This window comes from Manacus candei, unplaced genomic scaffold (genome assembly GCF_025592945.1).
Source record: "Manacus candei isolate 608988 ecotype Guabito, Panama unplaced genomic scaffold, ASM2559294v1 h1tg000045l, whole genome shotgun sequence".
In the NCBI taxonomy this organism is placed as follows: domain Eukaryota; kingdom Metazoa; phylum Chordata; class Aves; order Passeriformes; family Pipridae; genus Manacus; species Manacus candei.
In genome coordinates this window covers 7,035,024-7,052,949 of record NW_026138093.1, presented here as the reverse complement: position 1 = coordinate 7,052,949, position 17,926 = coordinate 7,035,024, and the positions used below count along the sequence as shown (strand labels likewise).

Genomic DNA, 17,926 nt, shown 5'->3' with positions numbered 1-17,926 from the left:
GTGGTGGTCGGAGCCGACGGGCACAGAGACCCCAAAATGATGGAGTTTTCCATTCTGGGTGGAGGAAGGAGGGGGCAGCAGAACTGACACCCTGGACTGCTGGTGGTCAGACTTTGTCCTGTTTGGGAGACTGACTGATCTGGGTGTGAGTGTGGATGTGCTGGAGGGCAGGAAGGCTCTGCAGAGGGATCTGGACAGGCTGGATCAATAAGGCCAAGTGTCAGGGTCTGCCATTGGGTCCCAACAACTCCCTGGAACACTCCAGGCTGGGGGCAGAGGGGCTGGAGAGCTGCTGAGCAGGAAGGGACTTGGGGGTGCTGCTTGACAAGGGCTGGATATGAGGCAGAGTGTGCCCAGGGGGGCAAGAAGGCCAAGGGCATCGTGGCCTTTGTGGAGAAGAGTGTGGCCAGCAGGAGCAGAGAACTGATTGCCCCTCTGTGCTGGGCACTGGGGAGGCCCCACCTGGATGCTCTGTCCAGTTCTGGCCCCTCAGTGCCAAAAGGCCCTTGAGGGGCTGGAGCGTGTCCAGAGAAGGGAACAGAGCTGGGGAAGGCTCTGGAAAACATGTCTGCTGAGGGACGGCTGAGGGAACTGGGCTGGTTGAGTCTGGAGAAGGGGAGGCTCAGGGGGGACCTCATTGCTCTCTACAATGACCTGAAAGGAGGTTTTGGTGGGGTGGGGGTCGGTCTCTTCTGCAAAGCCTTTAGTGACAGGAAGAGAGGAAACGGCCTTAAATTGCATCAGGCAAGGTTCATATTAGATATTCAAAAACCCTTTTTCCACTGAGAGAGTGCTCAGGCATTGGAACAAGTAGCCCAGGGAGGTGGTGGAGTCTCTGGAAGCATTCAGGTGGCATCTGGATGTGACACTTTGGGATGGGGTTTAGGGGTGATTCTGGTGGTGCTGGGTTGACAGTTGGACTAGAAGATCTGGAAGGTCTCTTCCAATGTTGATGATTCTGTAATTCTCTGACCTGTCATCCCTGTTTGCAGATTTGTGCTCCAACAAGACCCTGGGGATGTTTTCTCTGTGGGGTCCAGAGGTTTCCATCTGGTCCCTCTGCTTGGAAAGCCTTCCAAATCCATTCTGGTGAGGGGAGGTGGTGATGCAGCAACAGCAGACGCCTCGTGGGATGCCTGGACATTCCTGGGGAGGCAGAGCTGGGGCCACTCATTCTGTGTCCTATCCTGGCTGGGTGCTGGGGGGGACTGCCCTGAGGAGAGACAAATGAGGCTTCTCCTGGGGAAAGCCTCAGCCAGAGCTCAACTTCCCAAACAAGGCTGGGGCTGGGGGTGTGCCGAGGGGGAAGTTGTCCTGCAGGCAGCAGGACAGGACGAGCAGGACTCAGTCTGCTCAGGACACGGTGCATCTGAAGGACACCATGGGTTTGGGCCCATTGTTGCTGCTTTATTAAATCACAGCTACCTCCAACTGGCTCAGTGGAGACAGAAGAGCAGTGCTCGAAATTTGAATCGTGGTTTTTGCTGAAGATTTGAAGGCATCAGGATTCCAGTTTTCCTGCCTGTATAAAAGACAGAGTTTCTTTTTCGTGATAACATCTACGACTGGACAGATCCCCAGGCAGCAACCAGGGATGATGTCATAGGGATGATGTGATATTAAAGGAAAGATGTGATGTCACAGGGGGGCTGTGATTTCACAGGGAGGATGTGATGTCATAGGAGATGTGATGTCAAAGAGGATGTGATGTCATGGGAGAATGTGATGTAATATGGGAGCTGTGAAATAATAAGCGAGATGTGATATCACAGGAGAGCTGAGATGTCACATGGGAGCTGTGACATCACAGTAGAAGATATGATGTCACAGGAGAGCTGTGATGTCATAGGAGAGCTGTGATGTCACAGAAGGGGATGTGATGTCATAGAGGAACTGTGATTTCAAAGGGGAGCTGTGATGTCATAGGAGACGTGATGTCACAGAGGAGGATGTGATGTTACAGGGGAGCTGTGATGTCACAGAGGAGGATGTGATGTCATAGGAGGATGTGATGTCACAGAGGAGGATGTGATGTCAGAGAGGGGATGTGATGTCCTAGGGGAGCTGTGATGTCACAGAGAAGGATATGATGTCATAGCAGACATGCGATGTCACAGAGGTGGATGTGATGTCACAGAGGAGGACATGATGTCATAGGAGACATGCGATGTCACAGAACAGGATGTGATTTCGTATGAGAGCTGTGATTTCACAGAGGAGGATGTGATGTCACAGGAAAGCTGTGGTGTTATAGGAGAGCTGTGATGTCACAGGGGAGGATGTGATGTCACAGAGGAGAACGCGATGTCACAGAGGAGGATGTGATGTCACAGGGGAGCTGTGATGTCATAGGAGAGCTGTGATGTCATAAGAGACGTGATGTCTCAGAGGAGGATGTGATGTCACAGAGGAGGATGTGATGTCACAGGAGAGCTGTGATGTCATAGGAGAGCTGTGATGTCACAGAGGAGGAGGTGATGTCATAGAGGAGGTGTGATTACATAGGAGACATGCGATGTCACAGAGGAGGATGTGATGTCACAGAGGAGGATGTGATGTCACAGGGGAGCTGTGATGTCACAGAAGAGGATGTGATGTCATAGGAGATATGTGATGTCACAGAGGAGGATGTGATGTCACAGGAGAGCTGTGTTGTCACAGAGGAGGATGTGATGTCACTAAGGTAGATGTGATGTCACTATGGAGGATGTGATGTCACAGAGGAGAATGTGATGTCATAGGAGACATGCATGTCACAGAGGAGGATGTGATGTCATAGGACAGCAGTGATGTCACAGAGAGGGATGTGATGTCACAGAGGAGGATGTGATGTCACAGAGGAGGATGTGATGTCAGAGGAGACCTCTGATGTCACAGAGGAGGATGTGATGTCATAGGACAGCAGTGATCTCACAGAGGAGGATGTGATGTCCCAGAGGAGGATGTGATGTCACTGGAGAGCTGTGATGTCATAGAAGACATGCAATGACACAGAGGAGGATGTGATGTCACAGAGGAGGATGTGATGTCACAGAGGGGGATGTGATGTCATAGGGGAGCTGTGATGTCACAGAGGAGGATATGATGTCATAGGAGACATGCGATGTCACAGAACAGGATGTGATTTCGTAGGAGAGCTGTGATGTCACAGAGGAGGATGTGATGTCATAGGAGAGCTGTGATGTCACAGAGGAGGATGTGATGTCATAGGAGAGCTGTGATGTCACAGAGGAGGATGTGATGTCATAGGAGACATGCGATGTCACAGAGGAGCATGTGATGTCACAGGAAAGCTGTGGTGTCATAGGAGAGCTGTATTATCACAGAGGTGGATGTGATGTCATAGGAGGCCTGTGACATCACAGAGGAGGATGTGATGTCACAGGGAGCTGTTACGTCACAGAGAAAGATGTGATGTCACAGGGAGAATTTGATGTCACTGGGAACTGTGATATCACAGGAGAGGTGTGATATCATGTTATAGATGAGATGTGATGTCACAGAGGAGGATGTGATGTCATAGGGGAGCTGTGATGTCATAGAGAAGGATGTGATGTCACGGGAGATGTGTGATATCATGTTATAGATGAGATGTGATGTCACAGATGAGGATGTGATGTCACAGAGGAGGATGTGATGTCATATGATAGATGTGACTCAGGGAGGAGCCGAGGTTGGGGAGGGCAAAACCGGCCCCAGAATGGATCTGGAATGGAGACCCCCCCTGCGTTCCCCTGTGTCAACCTGCTCTGGGGGCTTTGGGAGGGCACCTCCCCCTCAATGGGCATCCAGCTCACCCTAAAGGTGCCAGGACCACCACACAGACCCCCAAGGACCCCCTAAATCCATCCAGAGCCCACCCAGGACCCCCTCAATCCCCTTTTCTGGGGGACCTTTAGGGGCACTGGTGGCTGAGCTGGGCAGCAAAGTTCATACCTGTCTACAGCCTGAGTCACTGAAATGCTGATTTTTAAGCACAGAAAGGAGAAGTTTGAGGCAGTTTGTTGAAGGCAGAAGGACTGATTTCTCATGTATTTTAATTACTTCTGACATGCTTCAAAGCCTGGTTTTCAGGGTTTTATTTAATTTGGCAAGTTCTTGGGGTTTTCTTGGGATTTTCTTTGTGTGTGGGGTGGGTGGGTTGGTTGTTTTTACAGTTACTTGTTTCATATACTTGGTGCTTTTCCCAGGAGAACATTGATTTGTGTAGAGACAAAATCCCTGGAGAATATCTTAATCTGGGGATAAAAATACTCCCCTGGGAAGGATGCAGGATGAGTTGGTATTATTTATTTAAGAGTTTCAGGCCCACAATGAGCAGTTTCAGTCAAATTTTCTAAGTGACTGAGGAACCCTTTTTTCCAAATGTGCTCCCCTGAGGCAGTTTCAAATCCCCAGTTGTGATTCAGTTTTCTGGAATGATTCTAAATGAATTAAATGCTTTTTTTGGCCATCATCTAGGCAACTGCTGCCACAGATAACATCGATTGTAAGAAGGCAGAAGAGAAGGACATGAAAGGGCCACCTGTGAGCAAAAGGTATTTTTCATTTTCAGTAGTCTCTGAATTTTTGTTACTAGTTTTCTGTTTCTGTGGAAGAGTTCAGTGTCCTCCCTCCTGGGAGGGATGGGAACAAATGATTAAACGTGGAAAATGTTCCGTTCCAACACTGCAAACTGCAATTTGTCCACATGGTCTAAAGATGTCCAGATTATAGAAAACCTTCCATATTTTTGTTTTCAGGGAGAGAGAAATATTTGATGAAGAAATCCAGCAAAGGCAAAAGTGCAAGGCCAAGCCTCAGCCTGAAGAGAGCTGAGGGGTGGCACTGGTGGCCCCAGAATTACATAGGGAAAATAAGAAACACAGGAATTTTGGGGTGGGATTGAGCCATTTTCAGTGGGATTGATCCACTTTGAGGTGACAGGTTGGATCCTCTTGACTTTTGGGATGCAGAGCTGGGAGAGACTGGAATGTTAATGGTCCATGGCTCCAACACTCTCAGTTGCAGAAGCAGTGGGGGCTTTGCTGCCCAAGGGCAATGGAACCGCCCGGGGCAGAGGGGGAACACCCACCCCTGGAGGGGACAGGCTGGGTTTGGAGCCAGAGAGGGGAAGTGCTATTTTTGTGTTTTTATATCACTATAGACAGGAGCCAAAACTGTCCCAAACCTACTTTACATGGAGACAGAATTGTTCTAAACTAAACCCTACATATATAGATAGATATAAATATAGACATAGATATAGATATAGATAAACTAACTCTGATCTGCCCCAAGGGATCAGTTCACAAGACCCTGAGTCACCCTCACTGTCAGGGGGGTCGGGACAGGGGCTGGACACAGGGGAAGCTTCTGGCAGCTGCTCACAGAACCCACCCCTGGAGCCCCCCAGGAACCAAAACATGGCCATCTAAAACCCAATACACTGCCCAGCATGGACACCTGGACTGTGGGTCACCAGGTCTGTGCCCAACGTGGGTCCCTGTGGATCATCCAATGGGGGTCCTCCGATGGCTGATGGAGTTGGAGCAGCAGCCAAAGCTCTTCCTGCAGTCGGGGAACTTGAAGGGCTTCTCTTACTGTGGGTCCCTTGGTGTGAGGTTGTGGTGGTTTGAAACTCCCAAAATCTAATTTTTAAGTTCAAGCCCCCCTCCCACAGTTTGCCCCTGTGAGAGGGTTTAGTGATGGTATGGACTTGATATCTTTTTCACCCCATGTGGAGAGTTTTCAGACAAAACACAACCATTCGTTATTGGGGGAAGGGGAAAATATTCACAAAGGTTTACTTACACCCACATATATATTTACATTAAATTAAATTTCTCCTCTTCTTCAATAAAAGTCCAAGAAGAAAATCACTTCTCAGGCCCCAGTTCCTTCATTTCAGGTTTTTGTGGCACTGGTTAGTGTCCTCCATTTTTCCCAAGGGCAGCAGATTTAAATATAGCAGTTAGGATTTTTGTTCTTACTTTGTGGAAATTTCAACCCTGAGCCCGAGCCTTCGGGGAATTTCCTTGTAGATCTTCACACCTGTTGGGTTAGAACATTGAGGACAACTTTCAGTTCAGTCTTACCAAAGCTCTTCTGCTCTGTCTCAGCTCAGTAGCAGAATAGAAGCAGCAGCAGCAGCAGCAGAGGGCACGGCCACCTCCTCCGCATTCCGTCCTGGCTCAGCTCTCAGGACAGCTCTGGGTTTTCAGCTCCTTTCTCCCTCTCTCCAGCTGCTGCTGCATTTCGGGACTCCCTAAGGGTTTGGAAGTCCACCCCTCCTTTTTAAGGAGTCTCTGGGGTTTGGGAAAGTAATACAGTCTTACCCCAAACCAGCTCTGTTGAGTTTTCCTCTGGTTTGTTGCCAGCTCTCCCTCCTGCAGGAACATCTCTGCGTCTCTCAGCCGGCTTCATGTTATCTCGTTGCTCCTGGCTACCTTTTGGCTTTCAGCCACTGTTGTCTCTGTTCAGGACTGCTCTGCTGCCACTTTCAGTGTCTTCTGCTGCTGCTGACAGTGAGGAAACTTTTCCAGCCCTTGATTACAGGACCAGTCCAGCACTGACGCTATACCGGGTCTCCTGTGACGTCAGCTGGGGGCTGGGCCCTTGGCCTCCAGAGGGGCTCACTGGCCCCCAGAGGGGCTCACTGGCCCCCTGCTTCCTCGTGGCTCAGATCATGGCTACCCTCCTACACTACCTTCACCACCTTCTCTTCCCTTTCTGTGGGTGTGTAATTCCCGTAGGGCGCACGTGGACTATTGATTGGTCCAGTATTATCAGTGGGGCAAACCATTACTGCCTCAGAGAAAAGGTTTTTCAAACCACCACAGCTGCTCGCTAACACAGCATAGGCTAAAGCTGTAACTTGCCCCTCAGTCCTTAGAAATTGCTCTGTTTCAGTCAGCAGCTGCCACAATGTAGAATAGCGAGCTGCTTCGTCATATCTTTTTGTGATTTTTTCCCCTAACTGTTCCTTTATAGCGTCCCAAATGGACACCTCAAAGGCAGCTTTAGCTGTGGGGATTAGTAACCCTTTAAGGGCTTTTTCGTCATAATTAGAATCTCTCTCAGAGAGAATTAAATAAAGGAGCGTTTGCACTGCCTCTTCTTTTGAAAGAGCAGACCCTGTTCTCCTTTCTTCAGCCGACTCACCTGACCAGGGCAGGATTTCTCTTGTACTGCTGCAGCTTTTTTCTCGCAGCGCCGGGGGACACGCCACCTCCGACAGCTGCTTCTCCCAACTCCTCCTGTTCGCCTCACGTCCCTCGGAACTGACGAAGAAGAAGTCCCTGCTACGGGCACCAGATATCGATGAGGAGGTACAGAGACAGAGCAACACGACCAATGTGATCAAAGCAATGTCCAATTTATTATTTAAAGCAGTTAACTTTTATACAGTTTAGTTTGCTCAGGGTACATGCTCACAACAAGGTGATTGGACAGCTCAGTCTGTGCACGCCTCTCATGCTCTCAGTTTATTGGATCTGAGGCTCTGTCCATGCGACCTGAAATCATCCTTGGCATAAAAAGCTCTTTCTAATTAATATGCTTTTAGGGGTGTTCTAAATCTGCAGGTGTTTCATTATCTCCAGTTTCTCAAGGCTTTCTTACTATAAACATATTACGTTCTCAAACCTTATAATTAGACACACAGCTAACAAGTATAAATATCACATATTTTCACACAGTCTATAAGTATAAACAATACAGCTTGTCACTTCCATGGCAAGAAAAACATACAGAGTGCAGGAAAAATTGTTCAGAGAAATCTCTCTGTTCTGGCGACACATATATGTCAAAATGAGCAGATACATTTATTGCATGTTAGCTCATTAACTATTAGTAATTATTAGTGCTACTGTTATTGCTGAAAGAGCAAAAATTCAAGAGTGCAGCTGGCTTTAAGTTATTGCATTCTTTAACAAGCTCTGCCTTAAAATCAAAGCATACCTAGTGATGGTCAGACAGATGTCTCTGCACTCCCAAAATGTTCAGACAATTTTTAGCTCGAATCCTCTCTCCCCTCACCCATAACACAAGAACTGCAGAAACTACAACACCTATTTCCTATGTCCTTATGCTCACATGTGCATATGCAGGTCACAATATACAGTCAAATCACAATTGCTATGGATATTATTAATGTGTCAAACTCTGGGGTTTATTAATTGAGACAGGGAAGCAGATATGTTTCTGAATGTTAGTTCTTTCTCTCTGTCCACACAATCCCACACACCTCAAGCCCTGCACTCACAGAATATATTGGCACTGGTGGGGCTTCGCTTACCGGTGGGTCCGTTGGTGTGAGGTCAAGGTAGAGCTCTGGGCAAAGCTCTTCCCACACTCCCCACACTTGTAGGGCCTCTCCCCGGTGTGGATGCGCCGGTGCCTGACGAGGGTGCAGTTCCGGTTGAAGCCCTTCCCGCAGTCGGTGCAGTGGAAGGGCCTCTCATCCGTGTGCGTCCGCTCATGCGTGTACAGATTGGAGTTGGTCATAAACCTCTTCCCACATTCCAAGCACTTGTAGGGCCGTTCCCCGGTGTGGAGGCGCTGGTGGGAGCGGAGGGTGGAGCTCTGCCTGAAGCTCTTCCCACATTCCCCACACGTGTAGGGCTGTTCCCCAGTGTGGATGTGCTGATGGGTGCGGAGGTTGGAGCTGTCACTGAAGCTCTTCCCACATTCCCCACACGTGTAGGGCCGTTCTCCAGTGTGGATGCGCTGGTGGCTGAGGAGATCAGAGCTGTCTCTGAAGCTCTTCCCACATTCCCTACACATGTAGGGCCGTTTCCCTGTGTGGAGCTGCTGGTGCCGGATCAGGTGGAAGCTGTTCCTGAAACTCTTCCCACATTCCAAGCACCTGAAGGGCTTCTTTCTCGTGGGATGTTGCCTTGGGACCACGACCTTGGAGTTCCTGCTCAAGCTCCGGCCGCCTTCCCGGCGCAGGCTGGTTCTTTCCTCCTCAGAGCACCCTGGGCTGGCTTTGGAGCCCCTCCTGCGGGGGGATCTCCGGCCCTTTTCCTCCCCGCTGCCTTCCTGCGCCGGGGAGCCCTTCAAAACGGCCTCTCCCACCAGGGTCTCACGGGGGGATTTGTCCTCCGGGCTCTCCGTCCTCACCTCGGGGCCTGGGGCAGGAAGCAAGAAGGACAGGCAGGGGATTTGCCTCCGGCCCACAGGGAAGGCCAAGGACATCCCCCCAACTCCGGCCCCGGCAGGACAGCGGCGCCAGCGGGGTTGTCCTGCAGCCGGGGCCATGCTGGGCTGACAGAGCCAGCACAACACCCGCCCAAAGGAACACTGACTTCCTCCTCACCTGCCTGGGGGGCCCAAGGCATCTTCCTCTTCCTCACAGCCTCCTCCTCCATCCGCCCAAGCTTTGGGAAGGACAAATCCTGATGGGGGGGAAAACAAGGGCTGAGCGTGTTGGCTTGGGGGTTCCTCCTGCCCAAGTCCATCTCTAGAACTCACCGGGCATCCTGTGACCATAAAAACCTCCAAAACGCCAAGATTCAGCCCAGAAATCCCAAACCAATATGATTCAGGTAAAAAACCTCTTAGAAATAGCGAGATGAACCTCCTCACAAACTGCAAAAAGTTAAATTTAAGAGAAAAAATACACAAAATATGAAGAGTCAACCCAAAAAAAGGTGTTTAATTGGGAGGATGAGGAGAGTGAGGTCACTTCATGAGAACTTGATTGAGTTGCAATATATTAATCAAAAGCTGTATTAATGTAGTATCATTTAAAACTCTCCAGGGCTGTTGCTCGAGGTTCTCTAGCCCCCTGCCAGCCCAGGGCTGTTTCTCCAAATCACCAAACCAAGTGTCCAAACACCCTGGTTGGTCAGTGCCGGCTGGGGGAGCGGGCACTCGGTGAGGGGATGAGAAAACTGCACCCGGGGTTGGGCTGAAAGAGGCTTCAGCACCACTTCTGATGGCCCAGGGGCAGCATCTGGCTTCTCCCAAAATGAGACAGGGCACTTGTTCCTCTGCAGGGAGTCAAGGGCAGGAGGGTGACTCCTGCTGCATGGATGGAATGGCAGAGGATCCCTTGGGTCCCCAGGGTGGATCAGCACTCTGGGATACAAACTGCCCTTGGGCTCAGGATGCAGCTGCCAGCACAGATTTCCCTGCAAAGTCTGCAGGGAGTCAAGCTCTGGAGAGCAGGTGTGCAGGAACCTAAGGGGATTATGGACAGGGGCCCAGCAGGGATAGCCAGGGCCTGCAGGGGAAGGCACAGGGACAACCTGGACCCCCACACTGCCACGGTTGTCTCTGCTCCTCCTTGCAGGCTCCGTGGCCAGGCACAGTTTGTGTTCCTGGGTGCCCACCATCTCAGCACTTGGAGACGCTCAAATCAGCGCCCGCAGCTCTGCAGCAAAGCCCCAGCTCACCTGGCACACAGAGGATGGACACAGCACCTGCTTGGGGATGGGCACCTTCGCCTCTTCCCCACCACAGGGCTCTCCTTCCTCAGCAGCACCTCTGCCTTGCACTTATTCTCAGCCTCACCTCAGGGACAGCTCTGGGCTCACCTCCGCGCCACTTCTCAGCCTCACCTCAGGGCCTGGGCTCAAGGACAGGAACCTGCAGGGAGGGGACATCAGGTGCAAGCTGTAGGCTGCCTGCTTGCACTGGCCTCTGGGCTTCTTTCTCCTTCTACAACCAGCCCAGAACCTCTTCTGCTTTTCTAACATTACACTGGCCACACTCTGCCTCCTCTTCAGCTTCCTGTCCATCCCCACTCCCAGCTCCCTTTCTGCCTGCCTGCTCTCCAGACACTCTGGCCCCAGCCCGGGGGGCTGACGGGGCTTCTTGTGGCCAAAGGGCAGGACCCGGCCCTTGGCCTGCTGGAACCTCATCCCCTTGCAATCAGCCCATGGATCCAGCTGGGCCACGTCCCTCTGCAGAGCCCTCCTGCCTTCCAGCACATCAACACACCCCCAGCTTGGGGTCACCTGCACATTTGCTGATGAAATGCCTGGTTCTGCAGCAGCTGCAGATGCTCAAGGGGCAGCAGGACCAAGTCAGGGGCCTGGGGGGACCTGGGGGGCTTTGGGGTGTGGGAGGGTCCTGGGGGAGCTGGGGAGGGGCTTTGGGGATTGGGGGGACAGACCAGGTCAGACCAGTACAGACCAGTACCTCCTCACTGCTCCCCAGATCTCTCCTGGAGCTGGGCCATGTTGTCCTGGGACACCTGAGCCCCCCCCAGTGCCCTCCCAGTACAGCCCAGTGCCCCCAGTACAGCCCACTGTGTTCCTGTCCCAGGGTGCTGGGTGATCCCTCTTTGAGGGTGGTTGGAATGGATTTGAGGGAGGGGCTGGGAAAGATTTGGAGGGACCTGGGGGGGTTGGATGGGGATTTGGGGGGGGTTGGGGGACTTCGGGTGCATTTGGGGGAGTTAAAACAGGTTTTGGGGCCATTGGGGCATCAAAGGGATCTGTGGGGGGAGGGGATTAAAGGGAAAATGGAGGTTAAGGGACATTTTGGGGGGGTTAAAGAGGCCTGGGGGGGAGAGGAGGGGCTGCAACAAGAGCAGGTGAGTCCTGAGACCCCCCCTGGTGTCCCCAAGACCCTCTTGGTGTCCCCAGTTCCCCCTTTGCCACTCTGAGACCCCCCTGCTGTCTCCAATGTCCCCAGGGCCTCCCCAGCCCCAACTCCCCCCTTGACACCCCGAATTCCACTGTCCCCAAACTTAACCCCACTGTCCCCAAACCCCTGATGTCCCCAACCCTCCATCTCACCCCAGGAGCCCCCCACGGACCCTCTGACACCAAAAACGCCCCCCCACACTCACAGAAAGGCCAAGGGCATCTGGGGACATGTTGGGGACAACTGGGGGGCTTTGTGGGGCACTGGGTGATTACTGGGGGATACTGGGACACACTGGGGGGAACCAGGGAGCACTGGGAGGGACTGGGAAGTTACTGGGGGATTACCAGGACACAGCGAGGGACACTGGGAGGTTACTGGGCCATAGTGGGGGTTACTGGGTGCTCACTGGAGGATCACTGGGTCATTCTGGGGGGCAGTGGGAGGTCACTGGGACACACTGGGTTGTCACTGAGGGGGTTACTGGGCCATACTGAGGGTCACTGGGAGGTCACTGGGCTATACTGGGGGCACTGGGATCCCCTTAGTCAGTTCTGCTCCCCCAGGACTTTTGGGGGCACCCCCAGGACCCCTCCCCTGGGGGCTGGGAGATCCCCTGAACCTACTGCTGGGCTTTAGGGGACACCCGGGCCCCCCTTCCTTTGGGGTCTCTGTGTGCTGAGTTTTGGGAGTCTCTGGGGTTCGAGGGGGAATTGGGATCCCCTTTCCCTGGGGTTGGCTCGCTGGGCTGGCAGAGGCGCTGTGGTGGGATGGGAAATGGCCTTATAGGAGTTTTAGTTGGCCATGGCCAGACAGGACTGACACGGAGACCCCCAAAATCCAGGCAAAACCCCTGAAACCCCCTCAGAAATCCACCTCTGGACCCATCAAAACCTTCTCAAAAGCACCTCAAATCACCTCAGAGACCTCATCTCCCCCCCAGGACCCCCTAAACCCTCTCAGTGACCTGCAAAACCCACCTGGGACCCCCAAGCCCCTTCAGGGACCTCAAAAACCCCATCAGGGACCCTCAAAACCGTCTGGGACTCTGTAAATCCCCCTAGAAACCCACAAAACTGCTTCAAAGACACCCCCCCAAAGCCCCCAGGACCTCCCAATTCCCTCGGAGACTCCAAAACTCCCTCAGGGATTCCCAAACCCCTTCAAGGACCTTTAACCTCCCCCCTAAGTCACTTCGCGACACCAAAGCTCCTCAGAGGCCTCCAAAACCTCCTCAGGGACCTCTAAAAGCCCCTAAGGGACCACAAAACCACAGAACAGCAGAAGAGCTTTCTGTAAAGGAAGGGAGCAGAGAATCTGAGAAGGGGGAGACCAAGGAAAAACTGAAGCAAAGCAATAAAATCTTCCTCGCCCTTCCAGTTTTTCCTTCACCTTTTTCTCACTTTTCCTTTTTTTAGAGTTCTTTTTTGGGTTGGGTGGGTTTGATTTTTTTTTTCCGAGGGACTTTCTCAGGAATCGAATCACCCTTCCGGGTTCTTGGGAGGCCTCCGGGCCCCGCGGCCCCCGAGACGGTTCCAAGGCCCTGCGCTCTGACCCTCGGGAAGCTCCGAACCCGCCCGCTAAACCCTCCCGAGCCCTCCAGCTTTTCCCCCCCCAGCCGCGCTCCCCGCAGCCCCCGAGGGGATCCCCAGACCCCGCTCTCCCGCACCCCCCGCCCGCACTCAGAGCTCACCGACCGACCCGCCGCCATCACCGATTCCCGGCAGCCAACGCGGCAGGGCCGGGGGCGGGGCTGCGGGGGCGTGGCCGCGCGCTGATTGGCTGCGGCGGCGTTCTCTGAGCGCGGTGCGCGCGCAGCCGGGACTCGGTGATGGCGGCGGGGCCTGCGGTTCGCTCTGAGCGCTGTGAGTCCCCCGGGGGGCTCGGGAGGGTTTAGCGGGGGGGTGCGGGGATAACCGAGGAGGTTTTGAGGGTCCCTGAGGGAGTTCGGTGTCCTGAGGGGACTCAGGAGGTGGTGGAAGGTTCCTGAAGGGGTTTGGGGGTCTCTGAGGGGATTTTGGTTTCTGAGGAGATTTGGGGGGTGCCAGGTGGGGTTTGGGGGTCTCTGAGGAGGTTTGGGGGTCCTGGCGGGACCTTTTAGGCAGTTTTGGGGTCGCTAGGGGGTTTACGGGGTCTTAGACGGTTTTGAGGGTCTCTGAGGGGGATTGGGGGGTCCCTAAAGGGGACTGGGGAATCCCAGGTGGGTTTTGTGAGTCACTGAGAGGGTTTAGAGGGTGCTGGGGAGGGATGAGGTGTCTGAGGGCATTTGAGGGGACCTTGAGAAGGTTTTCATGTGTCGAGGGGGGATTTCAGGGGTTTTGAGGGCATTTTGGGGGGTCCCCTAAAGCCCAGCAGTGGGTTCAGGAGGTTCCCCAGTCCCAAGGAGGAGGAGTCCTAGGGATGCCCCCCAAAATCCGGGGGGAGGAAATGTACCACATCCGGGTAAGGGGATCCCAGTGCCCCCAGTATATCCCAGTGACTTTCCACTGACCCCTTCAGTGTCCAGCCAGTGTGTCCCAGTGACCTCCCACTGCCCCCCAGGATGGCCCAGTGATCCTGCAGTGAGCACCCAGTAACCCCCAGTATGGCCCAGTAACCTCCCAGTGTCTCCCCGTGTGTCCTGGTAATCCCCCAGTAACTCCCCAGTCCCTCCCAGTGCCCTCCCAGTGTCCCTCAGTTCCCCCCAGTGTATCCCAGTATCCCCCAGTAATCACCCAGGGCCCTACAAAGCCCCCCAACTCTCCCCAATGTTTCCCCAGATGCCCTTGGCCTTTCTATGAGTGTGTGTGGGGGTGTTTTTGTGGTCAGAGGGTCCAGGGGGGGCTCCTGGGGTGAGATGGTTGGGGACATATGGAATGGCCTTGGGGACAGTGGAGAGGGGTTTGTGGACAGTGGAATTCGGGGTGCCTAGGGGGGAATTAGGGCTATGGGAAGTCCCTGGGAACATTGGAGACACCAGGGGGGTCTCAGGGTGTTAAGGGAGGAACTGGGGACACCAAGAGGGTCTTGGGGACACCAGGAGGGGTCTCAGGACTCACCTGATCTTGGTGCAGCCCCTCCTCTGCCCGCCCAGGCCTCATTAACCTCCCCCAAATGTCCCCTAACCCCCATTTTCCCTTTAATCCCCTCCTCCCATAGGTACCTCTGACCCCCCAATGTACCCAAGACGTCTTTTAACTTCCCTAAAGGCACTCAAAACCCTCAAATCCCCATCCAAACTCCTCAGATCCCCCCAAATCTCCCGCAGCCCCCCCTCAAATCACTTCCAACCCCCCCCAAAGAGGAATCACCCACACCCTGGGACAGGAACACAGTGGGCTGTACTGGGGGCACTGGACTGTACTGGGAGGGCACTGGGGGGGGGGGCTCAGGTGTCCCACGACAAGGTGGCCCAGCTCCAGGAGAGATCTGGGGAGCAGTGAGGAGGTACTGGTCTGTCCTGGTCTGTACTGGTCTGTCCTGATTTGTGCCTCCAGTCCCCAAAGCCCCTCCCCAGCTCCCCCAGGACCCTCCCGCACCCCAGAGCCCCCCAGGCCCCCTTCAGGCCCCTGACTTGGTCCTGCTGCCCCTTGAGCATCTGCAGCTCCTGCAGAACCAGGCATTTCTTTGCTCCCCACCGGGTCGTTCCCACACCCAGAATGGAATCTGGAGGCAGCAGGATGTGCACAGGGCTCCCATTTCCTACAGTGCAAAGGGGCTGCAGGGAATGATTCCCCTGCTCCTGCAAATCTGCCAAAACCTGCAGGGCACAGAAGGGGGAGCTTCAGGAATTTGCTGGCCTTGGGATTGGAGCTCACAGGGTATTGAGAGGAACATATCCCTCAAATACAATCTCTCTGCATACACAATAACTGTCTGGACAGACAGATAAAGCAATAATCAGATATATTCTACATATTCTATAGAGTCCATCCTTAGGTGTTGTATGATAGATCTATAAGATATTACAAATAATAAGCAATAATAAGGCAAGTGTCCTCCTTAGGACACACACTTCAGAAGGGAACTTGCACTTGACCCCCTCCCTCTCTTCAGCTTCGAGCCACCCGGTGCCACAGAGGGGGACAGAGCTCCTGTGGAACATTCTATTCCACTGACACAGAGCAAGGAATAAACCCAAACTATTGCCTGGGTTTGTTCCCTGGGGGTCTCTGCAGCAGCAAGCACAGCCCCACACTGACTGCTCTGGGCTGTGCAGGCATTTGTGCTTCTGCCTGTCTCACACACTCACACAAAAGTCTGGTTAGTGCTGCCCTCAGGAAACCCCCCCAGCCTTGGTCCATCTAAAGCCATGGAATTTGTCTTTGTTTCCCTTGGGTTCAGGGTCAGGCTGTGCCTGTGTCCAGCCCAGAGGCTCAGAAAAGCATTTCTCCTGTCCCACTGCAATCTGCTGCTGCAGACAGGACCCAGGCACTGGTGGCACTGGGAGTGAACAGCAGAGTGTTTCCAGGGGCTCTCTGAAGGAACACAAGTGTCCAAAGAAACCAGCACAAGTGTCCACAGAAGTCCCAGTCCTTCATCCCTGAATGAGCTTGTTCAGCCCAGGAAAAACTGTCTAAGTTTTATTTCCATGGAAGGAGGTTTTTCCCACTTTAACACCAGTTTAGTTCCAAACTGGTTTCTTCATTTCCTCCTCCCAATTCCCCTGAAGGACACTGACAGGGGCCATGGACACTGACAGGGATCACAGTTTGTCCCTTGGCCATACAGCTCCTGCTGTTTGGCAGCACAGGAGAGGTTAATTAGAGCCCAGGCTCCAATCCCAGGGCACCCATTGGATCAGCACTTGGGGATACAAACTGACCTTGTGCTCAGGATGAAGCTGTGAGCAGAGATTTCCCTGCAAAGTCTACAGTGAGTCAAGCTCTGGAGAGGAGATTGTGCCCCATGGATGGGATTGCAGAGGCTCCCTCAGGTCCCCAGCAGGAATCATCACTGTCTGCAAGTCCCTGCCAGGAGGTTGGAGCCAGGTGGGGGTGGGGCTGTTCTGCCAGGAAGCAGCAGTAGGACAAGAGGGTTGGGTCTGGAGCTGTGCCAGGGGAGGTTTAGGTTGGATATTGGGAAGCAATTTTTTGCAGAGAGAGTAATCAGGCCTTGGAATGGGCTGGGCAGGGAGGGGTGGAGTCAGCGTCCCTGGAGGTGTTGAAGGTGAGAGTGGATGTGGCCTCAGTGCCATGGTCTGGGAAGCACAGCGAGGTTGGATCCAGGGTTGGACTTGATGATCTCAGAGGTCTTTTCCAACCCAGCTGATTCTGGGATTCTGTGATTGCCATTCCTATGGCAGCACATGCTTGAGGCTCCATCCCCAGGGTGACAGAGATGTCTGTCCATATCTATCTCCAAGGTTAGTCTGTAAATGTATGGTGTTAGAAAAGCAGGCTGAGTTGTGGGATGGTTGTAGAAGGAGAAAGAAGCCCAGAGGCCAGTGCAAGCAGGCAGCCCTCAGCTTGCACCTGATGTCCCCTCCCTGCAGGTTCCTGTCCTTGAGCCCAGGCCCTGAGGTGAGGCTGAGAAGTGGCGCGGAGGTGAGCCCAGAGCTGTCCCTGAGGTGAGGCTGAGAATAAGTGCAAGGCAGAGGTGCTGCTGAGGAAGGAGAGCCCCGTGGTGGGGAAGAGACAGAAGCTGTGACTGCCCATCCCCGAGCAGGTGCTGTGTCCATCCCCTGTGTGCCAGGTGAGCTGGGGCTTTGCTGCAGAGCTGCGGGCGCTGATTTGAGCGTCTCCAAGTGCTGAGATGGTGGGCACCCAGGAACACAAACTGTGCCTGGCCACGGAGCCTGCAAGGAGGAGCAGAGACAACCGTGGCAGTGTGCGGGCCAGGTTGTCCCTGTGCCTTCCCCTGCAGGCCCTGGCTGTCCCTGCTGGGCCCCTGTCCATCCCCATCAGGTCCCTGCCCGTCCCCCCCGGCTGAGCTCCCCCCAGGAAGTGCCGTGGAGCTGAAGCTGCTGCCATCCCCCCCTGCAGCCGCTGCCCCAGCCAAGGGAGCAGCAAAGGCAGGGCCAGGAGCAGAGGCAGCAGCAGGGGAGCCCTGGGGGGGCAGGAAGCTCTTGTGTGGGTCAGGAAAGAGGCGCTGGGCACGAGGCCGGGGCTGTGCTGAGCAGGCCCAGCCCTCACATCCCCCCAGCCAACGCCGGCTGCCCGGGGGGCTTGGGAGGGACCCCCAGCCCGTGTGCCCCACACTGAGCTGGCAGAGAGAGAGCCAAGGGACAGGGCCACGGGTGAGGGACAGGCAGGGCCACTGCAGGGCCACGGTGAGGGCACAGCCTGTGGCAGCAGAGCTGCCCAGGGCCGGGGGCAGCCGGGGGTGTTGGTACCAGCCAGGTCTGGGGCCGAGCAGAGCACGAGGC

General features: G+C 54.1%; 2 protein-coding genes and 1 long non-coding RNA gene across 4 annotated transcripts in view; 2 read left to right on the top strand and 1 right to left on the bottom strand.

Moving 5' to 3' along the window:
* Positions 1-3,529: 3,529 nt before the first annotated feature.
* Positions 3,530-6,422, top strand: LOC127474978 (uncharacterized). 2 transcript variants are annotated; one of them, XR_007906034.1, is made up of 3 exons: positions 3,530-3,804; positions 4,462-4,538; positions 6,360-6,422. It is a non-coding gene; the product is annotated as an uncharacterized LOC127474978 (long non-coding RNA). The 2 variants fall into 2 exon arrangements; XR_007906033.1 differs by lacking the exon at positions 6,360-6,422 and adding an exon at positions 4,743-4,924.
* A 257-nt stretch (positions 6,423-6,679) lies between these two features.
* Positions 6,680-13,325, bottom strand: LOC127475027 (zinc finger protein 696-like). Its single transcript, XM_051796329.1, has 6 exons — positions 13,274-13,325; positions 10,501-10,575; positions 9,457-9,573; positions 9,302-9,380; positions 8,279-9,113; positions 6,680-7,283 (listed from the first exon to the last, which is right to left on the bottom strand). Exons 3-6 carry the CDS (start codon positions 9,472-9,474, stop codon positions 6,680-6,682), a joined length of 1,536 nt encoding a protein of 511 aa, XP_051652289.1. The 5' UTR covers positions 9,475-9,573; positions 10,501-10,575; positions 13,274-13,325.
* An 86-nt stretch (positions 13,326-13,411) lies between these two features.
* The window catches only part of LOC127475026 (olfactory receptor 14J1-like), a 38,872-nt gene continuing 34,357 nt past the window's right edge, over positions 13,412-17,926 (top strand). Inside the window, exon 1 of the mRNA XM_051796328.1 lies at positions 13,412-13,445. Within this exon, the coding sequence (XP_051652288.1) occupies positions 13,412-13,445 (34 nt within the window). The remainder of the gene's footprint in view (positions 13,446-17,926) is intronic.